The following is a 27508-nucleotide window of genomic DNA, read 5'->3' as shown; positions in this document are numbered from 1 at the left end:
GATACAGGCAGAGAAGGGAATAGAGTTTTGCACTGGTCAGGTGGTCACAGGATACTGATACAGGCAGAGAAGGGAATAGAGTTTTGCACTGGTCAGGTGGTCACAGGATACTGATACAGGCAGAGAAGGAATAGAGTTTTGCACTGGTCAGGTGGTCACAGGATACTGATACAGGCAGAGAAGGGAATAGAGTTTTGCACTGGTCAGGTGGTCACAGGATACTGATACAGGCAGAGAAGGGAATAGAGTTTTGCACTGGTCAGGTGGTCACAGGATACTGATACAGGCAGAGAAGGAATAGAGTTTTGCACTGGTCAGGTGGTCACAGGATACTGATACAGGCAGAGAAGGGAATAGAGTTTTGCACTGTTCAGGTGGTCACAGGATACTGATACAGGCAGAGAAGGGAATAGAGTTTTGCACTGGTCAGGTGGTCACAGGATACTGATACAGGCAGAGAAGGGAATAGAGTTTTGCACTGGTCAGGTGGTCACAGGATACTGATACAGGCAGAGAAGGGAATAGAGTTTTGCACTGGTCAGGTGGTCACAGGATACTGATACAGGCAGAGAAGGGAATAGAGTTTTGCACTGGTCAGGTGGTCACAGGATACTGATACAGGCAGAGAAGGAATAGAGTTTTGCACTGGTCAGGTGGTCACAGGATACTGATACAGGCAGAGAAGGGAATAGAGTTTTGCACTGTTCAGGTGGTCACAGGATACTGATACAGGCAGAGAAGGGAATAGAGTTTTGCACTGGTCAGGTGGTCACAGGATACTGATACAGGCAGAGAAGGGAATAGAGTTTTGCACTGGTCAGGTGGTCACAGGATACTGATACAGGCAGAGAAGGGAATAGAGTTTTGCACTGGTCAGGTGGTCACAGGATACTGATACAGGCAGCTTCCAGGCAATTCCCTTCTCTAAAGGTGCTCAGGGGAAAAATCATTCATAGAAAGAAAACATGTAAGAATATAATAATCCGCCCTTTTAAGGAAACCTGACGGAGAAACACGTTAAGGGACATTTGATATTTTGTATCCGGACGGATAATTGTCTCCTTCATGTCAAGTCTCAGACAGCAGATTGTTTTGAGATCACAAGTAAATGTACAGCTATATAGTTACTGATTTATATGATTATTATCTTTTCACATGTTTTCTTTCTATGCATGATTCTAATAAAATTTATTATTGTATTAACTTCCTCATATATTATCTGTACATTTCCAATTAGTAAGATGAGAAGCTAATAACTGGGCAGCAGCTCTTTGTACACCTGTTATACTGATAATGTAGTGTGCGTGTCTGTGCGTGTCTGTGCGTGTCTGTGCGTGTATACACACACAGATAATGTCATATTTATGTATATAGATAAATATGACATTATCTGTATATATACATAAATATTACATTAGCTGTATACATAAATATTACATTGTCAGGTCCATAAATATTGGGACATGGACAGAATATTCAGATTTTGGCCTCTAGTCACCACCACAATGGCTTTGAAATGAAAGAAACAAGATGAGCTTTACCTGCAGACTTTCAGATATAATTTGAGGGTAATTACATCCAAATCAGGTGAACGGTGTAGGAATTACAATGGTTTCTATATGTGCCTCCCACTTATTAAAGGGCCAAAAGTAATGGGACTATCAACTCAAAAGCTATTTCATGGACAGGTGTGGGCTATTCCCTCGTTATTTCATTATCAATTAAGCAGGTAAAAGGTCTGTAGATGATTCTAGGTGTGACATTTGCAATTGGAATCAGTTGCTGTCGACTCTCAATATGAGATCCAAAGAGCTGTCACTATCAGTGAAGCCATCATTAGGCTGAAAAATCAAAACACACCCATCAGAGAGATGGCAAAAACATTAGGTGTGGCCAAATCAACTGTTTGGAACATTCTTAAAAAGAAAGAACGCTCAGCAACACCAAAAGACCCGGAAGACCACGGAAAACAACTGTGGTGGATGACAGAAGAATTATTTCCCTGGTGAAGAAATACCCCTTCACAACAGTTGGCCAAATCAAGAACATTCTCCAGGAGGTAGGTGTATATGTGTGTCAAAGTCAACAATCAAGAGAAGACTTCACAAGAGTGAATATAGAGGGTTCACCACAAGATGTAAACCATTGGTGAGCCACAAAAACAGGAAGACCAGATTAGAGTTTGCCAAACACCATGTAAAAAAGCCATTACAGTTCTGGAACAACATCCTATGGACAGATGAGACAAAGATCAACTTGTACCAGAGTGATGGGAAGAAAAGAGTATGGAGAAGGAAAGGAACTGCTCATGATCCTCATCAGTGAAGCATGGTGGTGGTAGTGTCATGGCGTGGGCATGTATGGCTGCTAATGGAACTGGTTCCCTTGTATTTATTGATGATGTGACTGCTGACAAAAGCAGCAGAATGAATTCTGAAGTGTTTTGGACAATATTATATGCTCATATTCAGTCAAATATTTCAGAACTCATTGGACGGCGCTTCACAGTGCAGATGGACAATGACCCGAAACATACTGCAAAAGCAACCAGAGTTTTTTAAGGCTAAAAAGTGGAATGTTCTGCAATGGCCAAGTCAATCCCCTGACCTGAATCTGATTGAGCAGCATTTCACTTGATGAAGACAAAACTGAAGGGAAAATGCCCCAAGAACAAGCAGGAACTGAAGACATTTGCAGTAGAGGCCTGGCAGAGCATCACCAGGGATGAAACCCAGCGTCTGGTGATGTCTATGCGTTCCAGACTTCAGGCTGTAATTGCCTGCAAAGGATTTGCAACAAAGTATTAAAAAGTGAAAGTTAGATTTAGGATTGTTTAGTTTGTCCCATTACTTTTGGCCCCTTAAAAAGTGGGAGGCACATATAGAAACTATTGTAATTCCTACACCGTTCACCTGATTTGGATGTAATTACCCTCAAATTATATCTGAAAGTCTGCAGGTAAATCACATCTTGTTTGTTTCATCTCAAAGCCATTGTGGTGGTGACTAGAGGCCAAAATATGAAAATTCTGTCAATGTCCCAATATCTATGGACCTGACTGTATATATATATATATATAGATAATGTCATATTTATGTACACTGGTAATGTAATATTTATGTATATATACAGATAATGTAATATTTATGTATACAGAATGTCATATTTATGTACAGTGGTAATGTCATATTTATGTATATATACAGATAATGTAATATTTATGTATACAGATAATGTAATATTTATGTATACAGATAATGTAATATTTATGTATACAGATAATGTAATATTTATGTACACTGATAATGTAATATGTATGTATACAGATAATGTAATATTTATGTATACTGATAATGTAATATGTATGTATACAGATAATGTAATATTTATGTACACTGATAATGTAATATTTTTGTGTATGTATACAGATAATGTAATATTTATGTATACAGATAATGTAATATTTATGTACACTGATCATGTAATATGTATGTGTATGTGTACAGATAATGTAATATTTATGTACACTGATAATGTAATATGTATGTATACTGATAATAGCGCCCGGTTGCTGTTGTTATTTTCTATGCAACTCATACTTACCGACATTCATCTCCCTCCTTCTGGGAGGGAGCTGAATGTCTGCGCACAGCGGGGGGCATGGCCGGCAATGCCGCATTGGGGGTGGGGTCGCGCAATCGTGTCATCATGGCCCCGCCACCTCTTCAGAATGTCAAAGATAATGGCATTGTGAAGCAGGGGGCGGGGCCACGATGACGCCCCCCTCACCGCTGGTTTCTATTAGTAGTCAGGGGGGGTGGGGGGCGGCAGCCGGGAGTGGCACCTGATATTCGAGAGGATAGGCAAGCCTGGTGCAACTTTACATTTATACACATTACATACACTTTATTCAAACATTTGTAATGTTGTATTTATAACACCATTGCCAGCACCCAGCTATTTTCCTGGTCCCCAGCGCTTTACGCTGGGCTCTCCCACCTGTAACCTGGTTAGTACTGGGGCTATCCCCTGTGCCGCACTGGGAGCCGGCTTTCCTGGTCCTCAGCATGCACTCATATCTCTGCATTGCAGCACTAAGGGGGAGATTTAATAAAGCTTGGAGAGAGATACAATTGGAAATAGCACCAACCAATCAGCTCCTAACTGTCATGTTACAGACTGTGTTTGAAAAATTACAGTTAGGAGCTGATTGGTTGGTGCTAATTCCAATTTTATCTCTCTCCAAGCTTTATTAAATCTCCCCCTTAGTGCTGCACACTGGGGGACCGGGAAAGTCTGCTCCCAGTGCGGTGATGCAGGGAGAGCCCCAGGTTGCAGGGCTGTGAGTGGCAGAACGCTGGGGACCGGGAGCTTGGATCCTGGCAGTCCAGCATTTTTCTGCTGCTCCGTGCCGTCTGCTGACCGAGGCTAGGCAGCACAATGTGCAAGGATCCCCTGCAGCTGGGACTGCCTGTGTGTGTCCTCTCCGCAGCCGGTGCCAGCTGCTGACCGAGGCTAGGCAGCACAATGTGCAGGGAGCCCCTGCAGCTGGGACTGCCTGTGTGTGTCCTCTCCGCAGCCGGTGCCAGCTGCTGACCGAGGCTAGGCAGCACAATGTGCCGGGAGCCCCTGCAGCTGAGACTGCCTGTGTGTCCCCTCTCCGCAACCGGTGCCAGCTGCTGACCGAGGCTAGGCAGCACAATGTGCAGGGAGCCCCTGCAGCTGGGACTGCCTGTGTGTGTCCTCTCCACAGCTGGTGCCAGCTGCTGACCGAGGCTAGGCAGCACAATGTGCCGGGAGCCCCTGCAGCTGGGACTGCCTGTGTGTGTCCTCTCCGCAGCCGGTGCCAGCTGCTGACCGAGGCTAGGCAGCACAATGTGCCGGGAGCCCCTGCAGCTGGAACTACCTGTGTGTGTCCTCTCCGCAGCCGGTGCCAGCTGCTGACCGAGGCTAATCAGCACAATGTGCCGGGAGCCCCTGCAGCTGGGACTGCCTGTGTGTGTCCTCTCCGGAGCCAGCTGCTGACCGAGGCTAGGCAGCACAATGTGCCGGGAGCCCCTGCAGCTGGGACTGCCTGTGTGTGTCCTCTCCGCAGCCGGTGCCAGCTGCTGACCGAGGCTAGGCAGCACAATGTGCAGGGAGCCCCTGCAGCTGGGACTGCCTGTGTGTGTCCTCTCCGCAGCCGGTGCCAGCTGCTGACCGAGGCTAGGCAGCACAATGTGCCGGGAGCCCCTGCAGCTGGGACTGCCTGTGTGTGTCCTCTCTGCAGCCGGTGCCAGCTGCTGACCGAGGCTAGGCAGCACAATGTGCCGGGAGCCCCTGCAGCTGAGACTGCCTGTGTGTACCCTCTCCGCAACCGGTGCCAGCTGCTGACCGAGGCTAGGCAGCACAATGTGTCGGGAGCCCCTCCAGCTGGAACTACCTGTGTGTCCTCTCCGTGGCTGGTGCCAGCTGCAGTTCAAACACAGAGCAGCAGGATATTTCCTGGGACGGACTTCAGGGGGGCCCCTCTATGGGCCCTATGGTAAATCCAGCCCTGTCTGCAGCCCCTAGGTAAAATCTGCTACTGCTGCCCAGTGTTTGTGGGCTTTATGCCAAAGCAGCCTGTATTACACCCCTGGCATTGGTTTGATCCTAACTCTGCATAAGCCCCATAATGAGTGCGTTATGTACCAATCACACCAGAATGAAATGTGAGATGTGCTGCAGACAGAAGGTTATAAGGCAGGAGGAAGGTTACCTGCGCTCTGTTCCCATAGTATGGGAAATACATCAGATCAATGCTCCCTAAGTTCTGTGCAGTGCTGGGGAAATACACTCTGCTCCCCAGGAGACGATCAGAATCCGGTGTCTGCAATAGAAGTTTAATACATATGATAAGGGTTATTCTATATACTGTAGTATGTATATTATATACTGCACCAAACACACGTGCAAAGAAATAACTGAGGGCCTGATTCACTACGGATCGCTATTCTGCTTATACGCACGCGGCGCATGTGCTAATATCAGCCGTGATATGTAAATGTGCGCATTCACATTCTGATCACAGCCAGACATAAGGACGCCCACCTCGCCCTACTGACATCCGTATACTAGGGCAACATAGACAAACCATCGGTAACATCGGACCCATACGCCCACCTCCCCCTACTGACATCCATATACTAGGGCAACATAGCCAAACCATCGGTAACATTGGACCCATACGCACACCTCCCCCTACTGACATCCATATACTAGGGCAACATAGCCAAACCATCGGTAACATCGGATCCATACGCACACTTCCCCTTACTGACATCCGTATACTAGGGCAACATAGCCAAACCATCGGTAACATCAGACCCATACGCACACCTCCCCCTACTCACATCCATATACTAGGGCAAAGTAGCCAAACCATCGGTAACATCGGACCCATACGCACACTTACACAACCCCTGACCTTACTCATATCTGTATACTAGGGGAACATAGCTAAACCATCGGTAACATCGGATCCATACGCACACTTACACAAGCCCTGACCTTACTCATATCTGTATACTAGGGGAACATAGCTAAACCATCGGATCCATACGCACACTTACACAAGCCCTGACCTTACTCATATCTGTATACTAGGGGAACATAGCCAAACAATCGGTAACATCGGACCCATACGCACACTTACACAAACCCTGACCTTACTCAGAAATTGCGGCCAGTACAATGGAACTGCCGGGTTAGAAACGCGGATTTCTGTATTTTGCCAGGACAGCACTATCGGAAGAGCATTCATACATACCGGTGTTAATAAGTGCCAGTCTGCATGCGATAGGGGGCTCGATGTAGTGCAAGGTATGTGCAATAGTTGATACATTCCGCCTGTCCTGTTTATGCCTATGGTATATCAGTAGGATGTATGGATTGGCTATGGATAATCTATGCGGTATCACTACAGGGAATATTAGCTGGTGCTAAAGCTGATCCTATAGCCTCGGTCTCTTACCGTCACATTCTCAGCACTCTTTAGCTTCTGAATACAGTAAAGAGAAACAGAGTCTGAGACATCTCAGGAAAGTGACAGAATGTGAGAGTCAGACAGGATGAGAGACACCTGCACACTTACCGCTGCGCCACAACTGATGGTAATCGAGGAATTAGAGAAACTGCTTATGATGGAAGGCAAGAAATTTATAACCTGCAAGAGAGATAGCATCATATGTAAAGGTCGGCTGGAAAAGGGGAGGGGGAGGGGGAGGGGGAGAGGGAGGGGGAGAGGGAGGGGGAGAGGGAGAGGGGCGCGAGGCGCTGCAGATCAAGAGGCGCTGTGTATATGAGAGTACTAGGTATAACTCAGAGAGAGACAGGGGGCGCTGTGTATATGAGAGTACTAGGCATAACTCAGAGAGACAGGGGGCGCTGTGTATATGAGAGTACTAGGCACAACTCAGAGAGAGAGACAGGGGGCGATGTGTATATGAGAGTACTAGGCATAACTCAGAGAGAGAGACAGGGGGCGCTGTGTATATGAGAGTACTAGGCATAACTCAGAGAGAGAGAGAGAGAGAGACAGGGGGCGCTGTGTATATGAGAGTACTAGGCATAACTCAGAGAGAGAGACAGGGGGCGCTGTGTATATGAGAGTACTAGGTATAACTCAGAGAGAGAGACAGGGGGCGCTGTGTATATGAGAGTACTAGGCATAACTCAGAGAGAGAGACAGGGGGCGCTGTGTATATGAGTACTAGGCATAACTCAGAGAGAGAGACAGGGGGCGCTGTGTATATGAGAGTACTAGGCATAACTCAGAGAGAGAGACAGGGGGCGCTGTGTATATGAGAGTACTAGGCATAACTCAGAGAGAGAGACAGGGGGCGCTGTGTATATGAGAGTACTAGGCATAACTCAGAGAGAGACAGGGGGCGCTGTGTATATGAGAGTACTAGGCATAACTCAGAGAGAGAGACAGGGGGCGCTGTGTATATGAGAGTACTAGGCGAGGGAGAGGGAGGATGAGTGTGATGGGAGAACAGAGACCTAGATACGATACTACACACATCTCACCTTGTTCATTTTGATGAGCACACATGGCGTTCCATTAGAATATCCATATGTTGTATCGTTCCCAATCCCAGAACAGTCCAGTAAATTGTCCCTTACAAACTGACAGGCCTTCTTGGGGTAATTTCTCACATCGGTGTCATCCTGCTTGTTGTAGACACCACTGGTACAATTGCTGCCTCTCTGTTCTTGCACTGACCTATTATACTCTGTTGGTAAATAGGAAAGAGTAAGAGGGAAAGAGTAAGAGGGTAACACGGGGTATACAAGTAAAGCATTCCTAATACAGTATGTAAGGGAACAGCAAGAGTATGAGTAATATAACATATAGAGAGCGAGGGAAAGAGAAGAAACTTAGGGCCTGATTCAGACCCACTCGCGAGCGGCTGTCCGCTCGCAAGTGGGTCGATGGTCTGCACTGAGCATGCGCACGACGGAGGGAGCTCCATCGTGCGCATGCACCAGACGCGACGAGCGAAGGATTTTCCTTCGCTCGTAGTGTCTCTTCAAAGGGGGCGTGCTGTCGATGTTGACTGACAGCACGCCCCCTTTGGTGGGCGTGCCGGGGGCGTGCCTCCCTGACGGGGGCGTTCCCATGGGAACGCCTCCCGTCAGAAGCCGGCCCACTGACATCACTAGTGATGTCAGTGGGAGTGATTTTGGCTCTGATAGAGCCAAAATCACTCCGAGCCTTGTGGTTGAAAAACTCAACCACAGGCTTTTGTACGCAGTTTCGATGGTCGCGATGGCCACGACCATCGCGGCCATCAAACTGCACGCTCGTATAGGCTGTGGGTGGTGACCCACAGCTATACGAGCATCCAGGAGGACGCTCCATAGTTATGGAGGACGGCCCTCATTCAGAGCGTGCGCTCTGAATGAGGGCCTTAGAGCATGTAAGAGTAAGCTAATACTATAAAGTAAGTAAGGAGAGAGACAGACAGAGGAGAGTGATGGAGAGAGACAGTAATTATATGATTAGACAGAGGAGAGTGATGGAGAGAGACAGTAATTATATGATTAGACAGAGGAGAGTGATGGAGAGAGACAGTAATTATATGATTAGACAGAGGAGAGTGATGGAGAGAGATAGTAATTATATGATTAGACAGAGGAGAGTGATGGAGAGAGATAGTAATTATATGATTAGACAGAGGAGCGTGATGGAGAGAGAACACAGGGTCTAAGTTATGAAGCAGTGAGACCGGGGTTATTATTACTTCCAGCTATTAGGAAGATGCATACCACAGAAATACCTAATTTCCCCATTCATTATCTGCCTGCCAAGGTGACTGCACAGTCTGATCTATTTATCAAGCTACAGAAAGTGAGTATTAGGAATGACCAACACAGGGTGTAATGATAGGGGAGGAAGGAGAGTGTAATATATGGTAAGTAATGATAGAGGAGGAAGGTGAGTGAGTAATACAGGGTAAGTAATGATAGGGGAGGAGAGTGAGTGAGTAATATAGGGTAAGTAATGATAGGGGAGGAGAGTGAGTGAGTAATATAGGGTAAGTAATGAAAGAGGAGGAGAGTGAGTGAGTAATATAGGATAAGTAATGATAGAGGAGAGTGTGTGAGTAATATAGGCTAAGTAATGATAGAGGAGAGTGAGTAATATAGGGTAAGGAATGATAGAGGAGAGTGAGTGAGTAATATAGGGTAAGGAATGATAGAGGAGGAGAGTGAGTGAGCAATATAGGGTAAGGAATGATAGGGGAGGAGAGTGAGTGAGCAATATAGGGTAAGTAATGATAGAGGAGAGTGTGAGTAATATAGGGTAAGGAATGAATTGAGGAGAGTGAGTGAGTAATATAGGGTAAGGAATGATAGAGGAGGAGAGTGAGTAATATAGGGTAAGTAATGATAGAGGAGGAAAGTGAGTGAGTAATATAGGGTAAGGAATGATAGAGGAGAGTGAGTGAGTAATATAGGGTAAGGAATGATAGGGGAGGAGAGTGAGTGAGTAATATAGGGTAAGTAATGATAGAGGAGGAGAGTGAGTGAGTAATATAGGGTAAGTAATGATAGAGGAGGAGAGTGAGTGAGTAATATAGGGTAAGGAATGATAGAGGAGAGTGAGTGAGTAATATAGGGTAAGGAATGATAGAGGAGGAGAGTGAGTGAGTAATATAGGGTAAGTAATGATAGAGGAGGATGGTGAGTGTAATATAGGGTAAGTAATGATAGGGGAGGAGAGTGAGTGAGTAATATAGGGTAAGTAATGATAGGGGAGGAGAGTGAGTGAGTAATATAGAGTAAGTAATGATAGTGGAGGAGGGAGATGATGGGATAATTAGTGATAGAGGGGAAATGGGGTATGAGTAACAAGGTTACAGAGCGAGTAATAATAGAGGGAGATGGAGAGTGAGTAACACAGGGCATATAATAAAAGAAGGTGATGTAGAAAGAGTAATAGAGGGTATGAATGAGTGCGGTAATAAAAATTGGTAACAGCAATATACAAAGCTGGATCACATATGTTGTCTTATACGTATTTCTGTGTTTATGGACAGCTAATGAAGTGGGAAGGATGGAGGGTTAGGGGGGCTTATGTCCGGTGGTATGTCATACCGATGCCATCTCTGTGTTTATGGACAGGTAATGAAGTGGGAAGGAAGGAGGGTTAGGGGGGGGGGCTTATGTCCGGTGGTATGTCATACCGATGCCATTTCGGTGTTTATGGACAACTAATGAAGTGGGAAGGAAGGAGGGTTAGGGGGGGCTTATGTCCGGTGGTATGTCATACCGATGCCATTTCGGTGTTTATGGACAGGTAATGAAGTAGGGTTAGGGGGGGGGGGGGCTTATGTCCGGTGGTATGTCATACCGAAGCCATTTCTGTGTTTATGGACAAGTAATGAAGTGGGAAGGAAGGAGGGTTAGGGGGGGGCTTATGTCCGGTGGTATGTCATACCGATCCCATCTCTGTGTTTATGGACAGGTAATGAAGTGGGAAGGATGGAGGGTTAGGGGTGGGATTATGTCCGGTGGTATGTCATACCGATGCCATCTCTGTGTTTATGGACAGGTAATGAAGTGGGAAGGAAGGAAGGAGGGTTAGGGGGGCTTATGTCCGGTGGTATGTCATACCGATGCCATCTCTGTGTTTATGGACAGGTAATGAAGTGGGAAGGAAGGAGGGTTAGGGGGGCTTATGTCCGGTGGTATGTCATACCGATCCCATCTCGGTGTTTATGGACAGGTAATGAAGTGGGAAGGAAGGAGGGTTAGGGGGGCTTATGTCCGGTGGTATGTCATACCGATGCCACTTCGGTGTTTATGGACAGGTAATGAAGTGGGAAGGATGGAGGGTGGTCACAGATAGTTCTAAGGTTTCATGTTTTAGCAGAAACGTTTGGTAGCTCTCACCTTTTAGCACAGAATTGAGTCCATCGACATACGTCTGCCAGGTGGAGTTTGTTATTTCAATGTCCAGAGTGCTCAGCTTGGGTCGAATCATTAGCCCTGGTGAAGAGATACAAATGTTCATTAAATGTGTAAAATGGAACCTCAGAGGCATTCAGGGCGCTCTCTGTAGGTACGAGCCAGCTGTTGTAGGCACTGTGGACATACAGTAAAACCTGATTTCCCAACATGGCCCACTCCAAAAATATACTGGTAGGTTAATTGGCTATTGAGAAAAAATTATGTCATTATTATCAGAATACTACAGAGTAATCCCATTATTAGAGTACTCTAATAATGGGATTACTCTGTAGTATTCTGATTACTCTAATAATGGGATTACTCTGTAGTATTCTGATTACTCTAATAATGGGATTACTCTGTAGTATTCTGATTGCTGTAGTTATGGGATTACTCTGTAGTATTCTGATTACTCTGTAGTATTCTGATTACTCTAATAATGGGATTACTCTGCAGCATTCTGATTACTGTAATAATGGGATTACTCTGTAGTATTCTGATTACTCTAATAATGGGATTACTCTGTAGTATTCTGATTACTCTAATAATGGGATTACTCTGTAGTATTCTGATTAATCAGAATACTACAGAGTAATCCCATTATTAGAGTAATCAGAATACTACAGAGTAATCCCATTATTAGAGTAATCAAATTATTAGAGTAATCAGAATACTACAGAGTAATCCCATTATTAGAGTAATCAGAATACTACAGAGTAATCCCATTATTAGAGTAATCAGAATACTACAGAGTAATCCCATTATTAGAGTAATCAGAATACTACAGAGTAATCCCATTATTAGAGTAATCAGAATACTACAGAGTAATCAGAATACTACAGAGTAATCCCATTAGAGTAATCAGAATACTACAGAGTAATCCCATTAGAGTAATCAGAATACTACAGAGTAATCCCATTATTAGAGTAATCAGAATACTACAGAGTAATCCCATTATTACAGTAATCAGAATGCTGCAGAGTAATCCCATTATTAGAGTAATCAGAATACTACAGAGTAATCAGAATACTACAGAGTAATCCCATTATTAGAGTAATCAGAATACTACAGAGTAATCCCATTATTAGAGTAATCAGAATACTACAGAGTAATCCCATTATTAGAGTAATCAGAATACTACAGAGTAATCCCATTATTAGAGTAATCAGAATACTACAGAGTAATCCCATTATTAGAGTAATCAGAATACTACAGAGTAATCCCATTATTAGAGTAATCAGAATACTACAGAGTAATCCCATTATTAGAGTAATCAGAATACTACAGAGTAATCCCATTATTAGAGTAATCAGAATATTACAGAGTAATCCCATTATTAGAGTAATCAGAATACTACAGAGTAATCCCATTATTAGAGTAATCCCATTATTAGAGTAATCAGAATACTACAGAGTAATCCCATTATTAGAGTAATCAGAATACTACAGAGTAATCCCATTATTAGAGTAATCAGAATACTACAGAGTAATCCCATTATTAGAGTAATCAGAATACTACAGAGTAATCAGAATACTACAGAGTAATCCCATTAGAGTAATCAGAATACTACAGAGTAATCCCATTAGAGTAATCAGAATACTACAGAGTAATCCCATTATTAGAGTAATCAGAATATTACAGAGTAATCCCATTATTAGAGTAATCAGAATACTACAGAGTAATCCCATTATTAGAGTAATCAGAATATTACAGAGTAATCCCATTATTAGAGTAATCAGAATACTACAGAGTAATCCCATTATTAGAGTAATCAGAATATTACAGAGTAATCCCATTATTAGAGTAATCAGAATACTACAGAGTAATCCCATTATTAGAGTAATCAGAATACTACAGAGTAATCCCATTATTAGAGTAATCAGAATACTACAGAGTAATCCCATTATTAGAGTAATCAGAATACTACAGAGTAATCAGAATACTACAGAGTAATCCCATTATTAGAGTAATCAGAATACTACAGAGTAATCCCATTATTAGAGTAATCAGAATACTACAGAGTAATCCCATTATTAGAGTAATCAGAATACTACAGAGTAATCCCATTATTAGAGTAATCAGAATACTACAGAGTAATCCCATTATTAGAGTAATCAGAATACTACAGAGTAATCAGAATACTACAGAGTAATCCCATTAGAGTAATCAGAATACTACAGAGTAATCCCATTAGAGTAATCAGAATACTACAGAGTAATCCCATTATTAGAGTAATCAGAATACTACAGAGTAATCAGAATACTACAGAGTAATCCCATTATTAGAGTAATCAGAATACTACAGAGTAATCCCATTATTAGAGTAATCAGAATACTACAGAGTAATCAGAATACTACAGAGTAATCCCATTATTAGAGTAATCAGAATACTACAGAGTAATCCCATTATTAGAGTCATCAGAATACTACAGAGTAATCCCATTATTAGAGTATTCAGAATACTACAGAGTAATAAGAATACTACAGAGTAATACCATTATTAGAGTAATCAGAATACTACAGAGTAAACCCATTGTTAGAGTAATCAGAATACTACAGAGTAAACCCATTATTAGAGTAATCAGAATACTGCAGAGTAATCACATTATAATAATGGCGGCTATTCTCTGTAAAGCGCTGCATAATCAGTGGCGTTACACGTGGGGGGTGGGGTAACCGAGGGGTAACACCAAGGTGCAGACTCCCCTTCACTGACAGAAGCCGGGTGCTGCACTAGGCTCCTGTCACTGAGGGAGCTGGCCGGCACTCCACACAGGGATCTCCTGCCACCCCACCTTACCCACCAAGTAATAGACACAGGGGTGTGGCCACACCCCCTTCTCACATGACCACACCCATTTTGCCAGCGCTGCACGAACATCGTCTCTCTCTCTGCACCGGGAGACACCGTGGGGGGGGGGGGGGGGGTGTCACTGTGCAGAATGTGGGTTCTATATAAATAATTGGTAATAAAAACATTTACATTGATAAACAAGAACTAAAAGATAAACAAATAGACAAAACTTTAAAATGTTGAAATTATATTATATGTACTGAATTAGTTACTCTGCTATTTATTATTTTATACTTTTCTGCTACAACTTAATTTTCAGTTTGCGATATAAGATTCTCACTGTCTGTATGGATTGTCGTTTTTTTGTGACTTTATTGTACAAAACTTTATTTTCTTTTGTTTTGAATGTTTTATAAACCAATAAAAATACTCAATTTAAAAAAATAAATAAATCTGCAAACATGAAAAATATTTATTCAGAATGGTAAAATCAGAACAAGTATTACCGCAACCGTCTGTATAATTCCTGAAGTCTTGTGTGCTCCCCTAATCCTACACCCTACACCTGGAAATCCCGTATAATTGCTGCAAGGGCCGTAACTAGGGCTGTGCAAATACAGAGTGCACCATTGCTGCCCTACGGTCCCTGGAATGGCTCCTATACAGAGTGCACCATTGCTGCCCTACGGTCCCTGGAATGGCACCTATACAGAGTGCACCATTGCTGCCCTACGGTCCCTGGAATGGCCCCTGTACAGAGTGCACCATTGCTGCCCTACGGTCCCTGGAATGGCTCCAATACAGAGTGCACCATTGCTGCCCTACGGTCCCTGGAATGGCTCCTATACAGAGTGCACCATTGCTGCCCTACGGTCCCTGGAATGGCACCTATACAGAGTGCACCATTGCTGCCCTACGGTCCCTGGAATGGCTCCCGTACAGAGTGCACCATTGCTGCCCTTCGGTCCCTGGAATGGCTCCCATACAGAGTGCACCATTGCTGCCCTACGGTCCCTGGAATGGATCCCATACAGAGTGCACCATTGCTGCCCTACGGTCCCTGGAATGGCACCTATACAGAGTGCACCATTGCTGCCCTACGGTCCCTGGAATTGCTCCAATACAGAGTGCACCATTGCTGCCCTACGGTCCCTGGAATGGCAGCTAGAATAATTACTGAGGACATGAGGATGTTCTTCTGGGCGTTCGGGGGGCCTGGCCGGCACAGGTTGCAGCTACACCTTGTCACAACGCTGATTGCTGCCACTGTCGATGACTTGTTACCTTGTCTCTTCATGCCCAATTAGATTGCAAGCGCTATGGAGACAACTCTTGTTGCTGCCAATGAGTATTAAAATGTTACAGTGTGTGTTTCTATAGAAGGAAACATCTCCAGATAGTACAGATAATTATAGTAATATGGCAGAAGGGAGAAAGGGAGGAAAGCCGACTTATTAATCATTCCATATGCTGCATTGGTGCTATAATGAGTTACCTGGATTAGAGAGCCGATCTGCATATTTGGGATTATATTCATCGATGGTCTGTAACATCACCCACATACTGAGCGAGAAGATGGCAGTGAGGAAGGCATAAAACAGTATGTAGAAGGTCAGGATCAGCGCTGGTGAAGAGAAATCACATTATTACAGTAATCAAGACTAAAAAGTAATCACAATACTAGATAGTAATTATAATACTATAGAGTAATCACATTATTAGAGTAATCAAAATACTAAAGTAAACAGGATATTAGAGAGTATTAACAAGTAATCACAATACTAGGGAGCGATCACAATACTAGTGTAATCACATAAGAAAGCAGTCACAGTACTAGGGAGCGATCACAATACTAGGGAGCGATCACAATACTAGGGAGCGATCACAATACTAGGGAGCGATCACAATACTAGGGAGCGATCACAATACTAGGGAGCGATCACAATATTAGTGTAATCACATAAGAAAGCGATCACAATACTAGGGAGCAATCACAGTACTATGGAGCGATCACAATACTAGGGAGCGATCACAATATTAGAATAATAACAATCAGTGGGGCGGTATACGGCGGAATGAAAAACTGCCTCTTCCCACAGTGGAGAAGTATCCTGGCGCTGGGACAGAGTATGGGGTCCCAGCACTGGGACAGCAGGGCATTATGTGGGGACACATCTCTGATCTGTGCTGGGACACACAATGCTGTTGCTGGGGGTGAGAGAGGAAAGTAGTTAGTAGTGCTTGGGGCAGAGACAGATTAAGGGGGCGGGCACAGGGGGGCGAGTACCCCCGGGCCCCCTCTCTCTCAGGGGGCCCCCCGGCCGGAGCTAATCTCCCCAGCTATAGCTGCTGCTGCTACCCTCCCATGGCAGGGCCATCATGTGACCCGGCCAGGACAATAACGTTTTTTTCTCTGCAATGCGAGTGTGACGTCAAGATGTCAGCGTGATGAAGAACAGAGAGAGACTGACTGAGGAGCCTGCTGTCACCACCGCTGCAATGAGGACGACTCTGGAGGAGCAAGCTGAAGATCCGTAATCAAGTTTAACGAGGGAGGGAAGAAGGGGGGCAGGGCCGCGGCTATAGGGAGACACTGGGGTCAGGGCCGCGGCTATAGGGAGACACTGGGGTCAGGGCCGCGGCTATAGGGAGACACTGGGGGCAGGGCCGCGGCTATAGGGAGACACTGGGGGCAGGGCCGCGGCTATAGGGAGACACTGGGGGCAGGGCCGCGGCTATAGGGAGACACTGGGGGCAGGGCCGAGGCTATAGGGAGACACTGGGGGCAGGGCCGAGGCTATAGGGAGACACAGGGACAGGGGACCAGGGTTAAGGTTAAAGATAGACACGGCGGGGAGAGGCTGAGCTGTGGGCTATAGAGAGACATGGGGGTACAGGTAGGCCTTATATTGTTGCTTCATGGAGGTCCTGACAAGAGGGGTAGGGCCCCCCTGTCTTAAGTGACCAGGGCCCCCTGAGTGCTTAATCCGACCCTGGCTGGGGGTGAGAGTGGGAAGCAGTTAGTGGTGCAGGGGGGTGAGAGCGGGAAGCAGTTAGTGGTGCAGGGGGGGTGAGAGCGGGAAGCAGTTAGTGGTGCAGGGGGGAGAGAGGGGGAAGCAGTTAGTGGTGCAGGGGGGGTGAGAGCGGGAAGCAGTTAGTGGTGCAGGGGGGTGAGAGCGGGAAGCAGTTAGTGGTGCAGGGGGGGTGAGAGCGGGAAGCAGTTAGTGGTGCAGGGGGGAGAGAGGGGGAAGCAGTTAGTGGTGCAGGGGGGAGAGAGGGGGAAGCAGTTAGTGGTGCAGGGGGGAGAGAGGGGGAAGCAGTTAGTGGTGCAGGGGAGAGAGAGGGGGAAGCAGTTAGTGGTGCAGGGGGGAGAGAGGGGGAAGCAGTTAGTGGTGCAGGGGGGAGAGAGGGGGAAGCAGTTAGTGGTGCAGGGGGGAGAGAGGGGGAAGCAGTTAGTGGTGCAGGGGGGAGAGAGGGGGAAGCAGTTAGTGGTGCAGGGGGGAGAGAGGGGGAAGCAGTTAGTGGTGCAGGGGGGAGAGAGGGGGAAGCAGTTAGTGGTGCAGGGGGGAGAGAGCGGGAAGCAGTTAGTGGTGCAGGGGGGAGAGAGGGGGAAGCAGTTAGTGGTGCAGGGGGGAGAGAGGGGGAAGCAGTTAGTGGTGCAGGGGGGAGAGAGGGGGAAGCAGTTAGTGGTGCAGGGGGGAGAGAGGGGGAAGCAGTTAGTGGTGCAGGGGGGAGAGAGGGGGAAGCAGTTAGTGGTGCAGGGGGGAGAGAGGGGGAAGCAGTTAGTGGTGCAGGGGGGAGAGAGGGGGAAGCAGTTAGTGGTGCAGGGGGGAGAGAGGGGGAAGCAGTTAGTGGTGCAGGGGGGAGAGAGGGGGAAGCAGTTAGTGGTGCAGGGGGGAGAGAGGGGGAAGCAGTTAGTGGTGCAGGGGGGAGAGAGGGGGAAGCAGTTAGTGGTGCAGGGGGGTGAGAGCGGGAAGCAGTTAGTGGTGCAGGGGGGGTGAGAGCGGGAAGCAGTTAGTGGTGCAGGGGGGAGAGAGGGGGAAGCAGTTAGTGGTGCAGGGGGGAGAGAGCGGGAAGCAGTTAGTGGTGCAGGGGGGGTGAGAGCGGGAAGCAGTTAGTGGTGCAGGGGGGAGAGAGGGGGAAGCAGTTAGTGGTGCAGGGGGGTGAGAGCGGGAAGCAGTTAGTGGTGCAGGGGGGTGAGAGCGGGAAGCAGTTAGTGGTGCAGGGGGGGAGAGAGGGGGAAGCAGTTAGTGGTGCAGGGGGGAGAGAGGGGGAAGCAGTTAGTGGTGCAGGGGGGAGAGAGGGGGAAGCAGTTAGTGGTGCAGGGGGGGTGAGAGCGGGAAGCAGTTAGTGGTGCAGGGGGGGTGAGAGCGGGAAGCAGTTAGTGGTGCAGGGGGGAGAGAGGGGGAAGCAGTTAGTGGTGCAGGGGGGAGAGAGGGGGAAGCAGTTAGTGGTGCAGGGGGGAGAGAGCGGGAAGCAGTTAGTGGTGCAGGGGGGAGAGAGGGGGAAGCAGTTAGTGGTGCAGGGGGGAGAGAGGGGGAAGCAGTTAGTGGTGCAGGGGGGAGAGAGGGGGAAGCAGTTAGTGGTGCAGGGGGGAGAGAGGGGGAAGCAGTTAGTGGTGCAGGGGGGAGAGAGGGGGAAGCAGTTAGTGGTGCAGGGGGGAGAGAGGGGGAAGCAGTTAGTGGTGCAGGGGGGAGAGAGGGGGAAGCAGTTAGTGGTGCAGGGGGGAGAGAGCGGGAAGCAGTTAGTGGTGCAGGGGGGAGAGAGGGGGAAGCAGTTAGTGGTGCAGGGGGGAGAGAGCGGGAAGCAGTTAGTGGTGCAGGGGGGAGAGAGGGGGAAGCAGTTAGTGGTGCAGGGGGGAGAGAGGGGGAAGCAGTTAGTGGTGCAGGGGGGTGAGAGCGGGAAGCAGTTAGTGGTGCAGGGGGGGTGAGAGCGGGAAGCAGTTAGTGGTGCAGGGGGGAGAGAGGGGGAAGCAGTTAGTGGTGCAGGGGGGAGAGAGCGGGAAGCAGTTAGTGGTGCAGGGGGGGTGAGAGCGGGAAGCAGTTAGTGGTGCAGGGGGGAGAGAGGGGGAAGCAGTTAGTGGTGCAGGGGGGTGAGAGCGGGAAGCAGTTAGTGGTGCAGGGGGGTGAGAGCGGGAAGCAGTTAGTGGTGCAGGGGGGGTGAGAGCGGGAAGCAGTTAGTGGTGCAGGGGGGAGAGAGGGGGAAGCAGTTAGTGGTGCAGGGGGGAGAGAGGGGGAAGCAGTTAGTGGTGCAGGGGGGGAGAGAGCGGGAAGCAGTTAGTGGTGCAGGGGGGAGAGAGGGGGAAGCAGTTAGTGGTGCAGGGGGGAGAGAGGGGGAAGCAGTTAGTGGTGCAGGGGGGAGAGAGCGGGAAGCAGTTAGTGGTGCAGGGGGGAGAGAGGGGGAAGCAGTTAGTGGTGCAGGGGGGAGAGAGCGGGAAGCAGTTAGTGGTGCAGGGGGGAGAGAGGGGGAAGCAGTTAGTGGTGCAGGGGGGAGAGAGGGGGAAGCAGTTAGTGGTGCAGGGGGGTGAGAGCGGGAAGCAGTTAGTGGTGCAGGGGGGAGAGAGGGGGAAGCAGTTAGTGGTGCAGGGGGGAGAGAGGGGGAAGCAGTTAGTGGTGCAGGGGGGAGAGAGGGGGAAGCAGTTAGTGGTGCAGGGGGGAGAGAGGGGGAAGCAGTTAGTGGTGCAGGGGGGAGAGAGGGGGAAGCAGTTAGTGGTGCAGGGGGGAGAGAGGGGGAAGCAGTTAGTGGTGCAGGGGGGAGAGAGGGGGAAGCAGTTAGTGGTGCAGGGGGGTGAGAGCGGGAAGCAGTTAGTGGTACAGGGGGGTGAGAGTGGGAAGCAGTTAGTGGTGCAGGGGGGGTGAGAGCGGGAAGCAGTTAGTGGTACAGGGGGGTGAGAGCGGGAAGCAGTTAGTGGTGCAGGGGGGAGAGAGGGGGAAGCAGTTAGTGGTGCAGGGGGGTGAGAGCGGGAAGCAGTTAGTGGTACAGGGGGGTGAGAGTGGGAAGCAGTTAGTGGTGCAGGGGGGGTGAGAGCGGGAAGCAGTTAGTGGTACAGGGGGGTGAGAGCGGGAAGCAGTTAGTGGTGCAGGGGGGAGAGAGTGGGAAGCAGTTAGTGGTGCAGGGGGGAGAGAGGGGGAAGCAGTTAGTGGTACAGGGGGGTGAGAGTGGGAAGCAGTTAGTGGTACAGGGGGGTGAGAGTGGGAAGCAGTTAGTGGTGCAGGGGGGGTGAGAGCGGGAAGCAGTTAGTGGTACAGGGGGGTGAGAGCGGGAAGCAGTTAGTGGTGCAGGGGGGAGAGAGGGGGAAGCAGTTAGTGGTGCAGGGGGGAGAGAGGGGGAAGCAGTTAGTGGTGCAGGGGGGTGAGAGCGGGAAGCAGTTAGTGGTGCAGGGGGGTGAGAGGGGGAAGCAGTTAGTGGTGCAGGGGGGAGAGAGGGGGAAGCAGTTAGTGGTGCAGGGGGGAGAGAGGGGGAAGCAGTTAGTGGTGCAGGGGGGTGAGAGCGGGAAGCAGTTAGTGGTGCAGGGGGGTGAGAGGGGGAAGCAGTTAGTGGTGCAGGGGGGGTGAGAGGGGCTGAAAAGGTAGCAGGCAGAGAGAGGTGCAGGGGGTTAGTAAAGGATAGAGAAGACACAAAGGGGGAGTAGAGGGTTACCTGGGATGAAGGTGAGGAGAGTGGTAGACAAAGAAAACAGATAAGAGAAAGCAGAAGGGACACATGGAAGTTATAAGAGAGGAGAGTAAAGTTTGTTCCACATATCCTGCTACATAGTGCTAAAAGCATCTACAATTAAACTTATCCAGATCCCTAAGGATTCAGGAAGGGGGGGGGGGAGGGTGGGGGGGGAGCTATTAAAATTCCCACTTTACTTATTTGTTAACAGTTTCTTATATAGCGCAGCATATTCTGTTGCTCTTTACAATTGGAAACATTAATAGAAGAAAACAGGGTAATAACAGACAGATATATACTGTAGGTAGGAAGGCCCTGCTCGCAAGCTTACAATCACTTTGAGCGCTGATAACAATACTACAAAGTAATCACAGGACTTAGGAGTTTACACCAAGGGCCTGATTCAGCATGGATCACAAATGCAACAGCGTACGCGGGAGTTAGCACTGGGATTGCTTTGTGATCACCCAGGCATAGTAAAAGCCATCGCAGAGTGAGGGGCAGGCAGTGAGCGTTTGGGGTTGATGACGGGGGAATGGGTAGTGAAACGCAGATGTGTTTACAAATGTAATACCATTAGAACGCCGTTGCATGGGCGTGCATAAATTACCCACTGCGATGGCATACACCGCTTGTGTACTCACTGCGTGCAACAAGACTTGCTGTAATTGTGCATGAGGGGCCGATGTTACTCATTGTTCCCAATGTATACACAGGACTGTGAGGTATTACAGATGTGAGATAGCAGTAGTGGGTGTCTCTATGCTGGCTGTGCTGTGGCTGATGTTACAGATGTATACACAGGACTGTGAGGTATTACAGATGTGAGATAGCAGTAGTGGGTGTCTATGCTGGCTGTGCTGTGGCTGATGTTACAGATGTATACACAGGACTGTGAGGTATTACAGATGTGAGATAGCAGTAGTGGGTGTCTCTATGCTGGCTGTGCTGTGGCTGATGTTACTGATGTATACACAGGACTGTGAGGTATTACAGATGTGAGATAGCAGTAGTGGGTGTCTCTATGCTGGCTGAGCTGTGACTGATGTTACAGATGTATACACAGGACTGTGAGGTGTTACAGATGTGAGATAGCAGTAGTGGGTGTCTCTATGCTGGCTGTGCTGTGACTGATGTTACAGATGTATACACAGGACTGTGTGGTATTACAGATGTGAGATAGCAGTAGTGGGTGTCTCTATGCTGGCTGTGCTGTGGCTGATGTTACAGATGTATACACAGAACTGTGAGGTATTACAGATGTGAGATAGCAGTAGTGGGTGTCTCTATGTTGGCTGTGCTGTGGCTGATGTTACTGATGTATACAGAGGACTGTGAGGTATTACAGATGTGAGATAGCAGTAGTGGTGTCTCTATGCTGGCTGAGCTGTGACTGATGTTACAGATGTATACACAGGACTGTGAGGTATTACAGATGTGAGATAGCAGTAGTGGGTGTCTATGCTGGCTGTGCTGTGGCTGTTGTTACAGATGTATACACAGGACTGAGGTATTACAGATGTGAGATAGCAGTAGTGGGCGTCTCTATGCTGGCTGATCTGTGGCTGATGTTACAGATGTATACACAGGACTGAGGTATTACAGATGTGAGATAGCAGTAGTGGGTGTCTCTATGCTGGCTGTGCTGTGACTGATGTTACAGATGTATACACAGGACTGTGTGGTATTACAGATGTGAGATAGCAGTAGTGGGTGTCTCTATGCTGGCTGTGCTGTGGCTGATGTTACAGATGTATACACAGAACTGTGAGGTATTACAGATGTGAGATAGCAGTAGTGGGTGTCTCTATGTTGGCTGTGCTGTGGCTGATGTTACTGATGTATACAGAGGACTGTGGGGTATTACAGATATGAGATAGTAGTGGGTGTCTCTATGATGGCTGTGCTGTGGCTGATGTTACAGATGTATACACAGGACTGTGAGGTATTACAGATGTGAGATAGCAGTAGTGGGTGTCTATGCTGGCTGTGCTGTGGCTGTTGTTACAGATGTATACACAGGACTGAGGTATTACAGATGTGAGATAGCAGTAGTGGGCGTCTCTATGCTGGCTGATCTGTGGCTGATGTTACAGATGTATACACAGGACTGAGGTATTACAGATGTGAGATAGCAGTAGTGGGTGTCTATGCTGGCTGTGCTGTGGCTGATGTTACAGATGTATACACAGGACTGTGAGGTATTACAGATGTGAGATAGCAGTAGTGGGTGTCTCTATGCTGGCTGTGCTGTGGCTGATGTTACTGATGTATACACAGGACTGTGAGGTATTACAGATGTGAGATAGCAGTAGTGGGTGTCTCTATGCTGGCTGAGCTGTGACTGATGTTACAGATGTATACACAGGACTGTGAGGTGTTACAGATGTGAGATAGCAGTAGTGGGTGTCTCTATGCTGGCTGTGCTGTGACTGATGTTACAGATGTATACACAGGACTGTGTGGTATTACAGATGTGAGATAGCAGTAGTGGGTGTCTCTATGCTGGCTGTGCTGTGGCTGATGTTACAGATGTATACACAGAACTGTGAGGTATTACAGATGTGAGATAGCAGTAGTGGGTGTCTCTATGTTGGCTGTGCTGTGGCTGATGTTACTGATGTATACAGAGGACTGTGAGGTATTACAGATGTGAGATAGCAGTAGTGGTGTCTCTATGCTGGCTGAGCTGTGACTGATGTTACAGATGTATACACAGGACTGTGAGGTATTACAGATGTGAGATAGCAGTAGTGGGTGTCTATGCTGGCTGTGCTGTGGCTGTTGTTACAGATGTATACACAGGACTGAGGTATTACAGATGTGAGATAGCAGTAGTGGGCGTCTCTATGCTGGCTGATCTGTGGCTGATGTTACAGATGTATACACAGGACTGAGGTATTACAGATGTGAGATAGCAGTAGTGGGTGTCTCTATGCTGGCTGTGCTGTGACTGATGTTACAGATGTATACACAGGACTGTGTGGTATTACAGATGTGAGATAGCAGTAGTGGGTGTCTCTATGCTGGCTGTGCTGTGGCTGATGTTACAGATGTATACACAGAACTGTGAGGTATTACAGATGTGAGATAGCAGTAGTGGGTGTCTCTATGTTGGCTGTGCTGTGGCTGATGTTACTGATGTATACAGAGGACTGTGGGGTATTACAGATATGAGATAGTAGTGGGTGTCTCTATGATGGCTGTGCTGTGGCTGATGTTACAGATGTATACACAGGACTGTGAGGTATTACAGATGTGAGATAGCAGTAGTGGGTGTCTATGCTGGCTGTGCTGTGGCTGTTGTTACAGATGTATACACAGGACTGAGGTATTACAGATGTGAGATAGCAGTAGTGGGCGTCTCTATGCTGGCTGATCTGTGGCTGATGTTACAGATGTATACACAGGACTGAGGTATTACAGATGTGAGATAGCAGTAGTGGGGTCTCTATGCTGGCTGAGCTGTGGCTGATGTTACAGATGTATACACAGGACTGTGAGGTACTACAGATGTGAGATAGCAGTAGTGGGTGTCTCTATGCTGGTTGTGCTGTGGCTGATGTTACAGATGTATACACAGGACTGTGGGGTATTACAGATATGAGATAGCAGTAGTGGGTGTCTCTATGCTGGCTGTGCTGTGGCTGATGTTACAGATGTATACACAGGACTGTGAGGTATTACAGATGTGAGATAGCAGTAGTGGGTGTCTCTATGCTGGCTGTGCTGTGGCTGATGTTACAGATGTATACACAGGACTGTGAGGTACTACAGATGTGAGATAGCAGTAGTGGGTGTCTCTATGCTGGCTGAGCTGTGACTGATGTTACAGATGTATACACAGGACTGTGAGGTATTACAGATGTGAGATAATAGTAGTGGGTGTCTCTATGCTGGCTGATCTGTGGCTGATGTTACAGATGTATACACAGGACTGTGAGGTATTACAGATGTGAGATAGCAGTAGTGGTGTCTCTATGCTGGCTGTGCTGTGGCTGATGTTACAGATGTATACACAGGACTGTGAGGTATTACAGATGTGAGATAGCAGTAGTGGGTGTCTCTATGCTGGCTGTGCTGTGGCTGATGTTACAGATGTATACACAGGACTGTGAGGTACTACAGATGTGAGATAGCAGTAGTGGGTGTCTCTATGCTGGCTGAGCTGTGACTGATGTTACAGATGTATACACAGGACTGTGAGGTATTACAGATGTGAGATAGCAGTAGTGGGTGTCTCTATGCTGGCTGATCTGTGGCTGATGTTACAGATGTATACACAGGACTGAGGTATTACAGATGTGAGATAGCAGTAGTGGGTGTCTCTATGCTGGCTGATCTGTGGCTGATGTTACAGATGTATACACAGGACTGTGGGGTATTACAGATATGAGATAGCAGTAGTGGGTGTCTCTATGCTGGCTGTGCTGTGGCTGATGTTACAGATGTATACACAGGACTGTGAGGTATTACAGATGTGAGATAACAGTAGTGGTGTCTCTATGCTGGCTGATCTGTGGCTGATGTTACAGATGTATACACAGGACTGTGAGGTATTACAGATGTGAGATAGCAGTAGTGGTGTCTCTATGCTGGCTGTGCTGTGGCTGATGTTACAGATGTATACACAGGACTGTGAGGTATTACAGATGTGAGATAGCAGTAGTGGGTGTCTCTATGCTGGCTGTGCTGTGGCTGATGTTACAGATGTATACACAGGACTGTGAGGTATTACAGATGTGAGATAGCAGTAGTGGTGTCTCTATGCTGGCTGATCTGTGGCTGATGTTACAGATGTATACACAGGACTGTGAGGTATTACAGATGTGAGATAGCAGTAGTGGGTGTCTCTATGCTGGCTGTGCTGTATTTGATGTTACAGATGTATACACAGGACTGTGAGGTATTACAGATGTGAGATAGCAGTAGTGGGTGTCTCTATGCTGGCTGATCTGTGGCTGATGTTACAGATGTATACACAGGACTGTGAGGTATTACAGATGTGAGATAGCAGTAGTGGTGTCTCTATGCTGGCTGATCTGTGGCTGATGTTACAGATGTATACACAGGACTGTGAGGTATTACAGATGTGAGATAGCAGTAGTGGGTGTCTCTATGCTGGCTGTGCTGTGGCTGATGTTACAGATGTATACACAGGACTGTGAGGTACTACAGATGTGAGATAGCAGTAGTGGGTGTCTCTATGCTGGCTGAGCTGTGACTGATGTTACAGATGTATACACAGGACTGTGAGGTATTACAGATGTGAGATAATAGTAGTGGGTGTCTCTATGCTGGCTGATCTGTGGCTGATGTTACAGATGTATACACAGGACTGTGAGGTATTACAGATGTGAGATAGCAGTAGTGGTGTCTCTATGCTGGCTGTGCTGTGGCTGATGTTACAGATGTATACACAGGACTGTGAGGTATTACAGATGTGAGATAGCAGTAGTGGGTGTCTCTATGCTGGCTGTGCTGTGGCTGATGTTACAGATGTATACACAGGACTGTGAGGTACTACAGATGTGAGATAGCAGTAGTGGGTGTCTCTATGCTGGCTGAGCTGTGACTGATGTTACAGATGTATACACAGGACTGTGAGGTATTACAGATGTGAGATAGCAGTAGTGGGTGTCTCTATGCTGGCTGATCTGTGGCTGATGTTACAGATGTATACACAGGACTGAGGTATTACAGATGTGAGATAGCAGTAGTGGGTGTCTCTATGCTGGCTGATCTGTGGCTGATGTTACAGATGTATACACAGGACTGTGGGGTATTACAGATATGAGATAGCAGTAGTGGGTGTCTCTATGCTGGCTGTGCTGTGGCTGATGTTACAGATGTATACACAGGACTGTGAGGTATTACAGATGTGAGATAACAGTAGTGGTGTCTCTATGCTGGCTGATCTGTGGCTGATGTTACAGATGTATACACAGGACTGTGAGGTATTACAGATGTGAGATAGCAGTAGTGGTGTCTCTATGCTGGCTGTGCTGTGGCTGATGTTACAGATGTATACACAGGACTGTGAGGTATTACAGATGTGAGATAGCAGTAGTGGGTGTCTCTATGCTGGCTGTGCTGTGGCTGATGTTACAGATGTATACACAGGACTGTGAGGTATTACAGATGTGAGATAGCAGTAGTGGTGTCTCTATGCTGGCTGATCTGTGGCTGATGTTACAGATGTATACACAGGACTGTGAGGTATTACAGATGTGAGATAGCAGTAGTGGGTGTCTCTATGCTGGCTGTGCTGTATTTGATGTTACAGATGTATACACAGGACTGTGAGGTATTACAGATGTGAGATAGCAGTAGTGGGTGTCTCTATGCTGGCTGATCTGTGGCTGATGTTACAGATGTATACACAGGACTGTGAGGTATTACAGATGTGAGATAGCAGTAGTGGTGTCTCTATGCTGGCTGATCTGTGGCTGATGTTACAGATGTATACACAGGACTGTGAGGTATTACAGATGTGAGATAGCAGTAGTGGGTGTCTCTATGCTGGCTGTGCTGTGGCTGATGTTTCAGATGTATACACAGGACTGAGGTATTACAG

The 27508-nt window shown here is 47.4% G+C and overlaps 1 protein-coding gene across 1 annotated transcript in view; it reads right to left on the bottom strand.

The window, feature by feature from the left end:
* The window catches only part of LOC148453493 (sodium/potassium-transporting ATPase subunit beta-2-like), a 64375-nt gene that overhangs the window by 5229 nt on the left and 31638 nt on the right, over positions 1-27508 (bottom strand). The window contains exons 2-6 of the mRNA XM_088462051.1: positions 15770-15898; positions 11425-11520; positions 8053-8258; positions 7115-7186; positions 5741-5851 (exon numbers count right to left, since the gene is read on the bottom strand). Of these exons, the coding sequence (XP_088318177.1) occupies positions 5741-5851; positions 7115-7186; positions 8053-8258; positions 11425-11520; positions 15770-15898 (614 nt within the window). The remainder of the gene's footprint in view (positions 1-5740; positions 5852-7114; positions 7187-8052; positions 8259-11424; positions 11521-15769; positions 15899-27508) is intronic.

Source organism: Taudactylus pleione, unplaced genomic scaffold (genome assembly GCF_031769625.1).
Source record: "Taudactylus pleione unplaced genomic scaffold, aTauple2 ptg001139l, whole genome shotgun sequence".
NCBI lineage: Eukaryota > Metazoa > Chordata > Amphibia > Anura > Myobatrachidae > Taudactylus > Taudactylus pleione.
The sequence above is the reverse complement of the archived record's forward strand: the minus strand, read 5'-3'. Positions and strand labels throughout refer to the sequence as shown.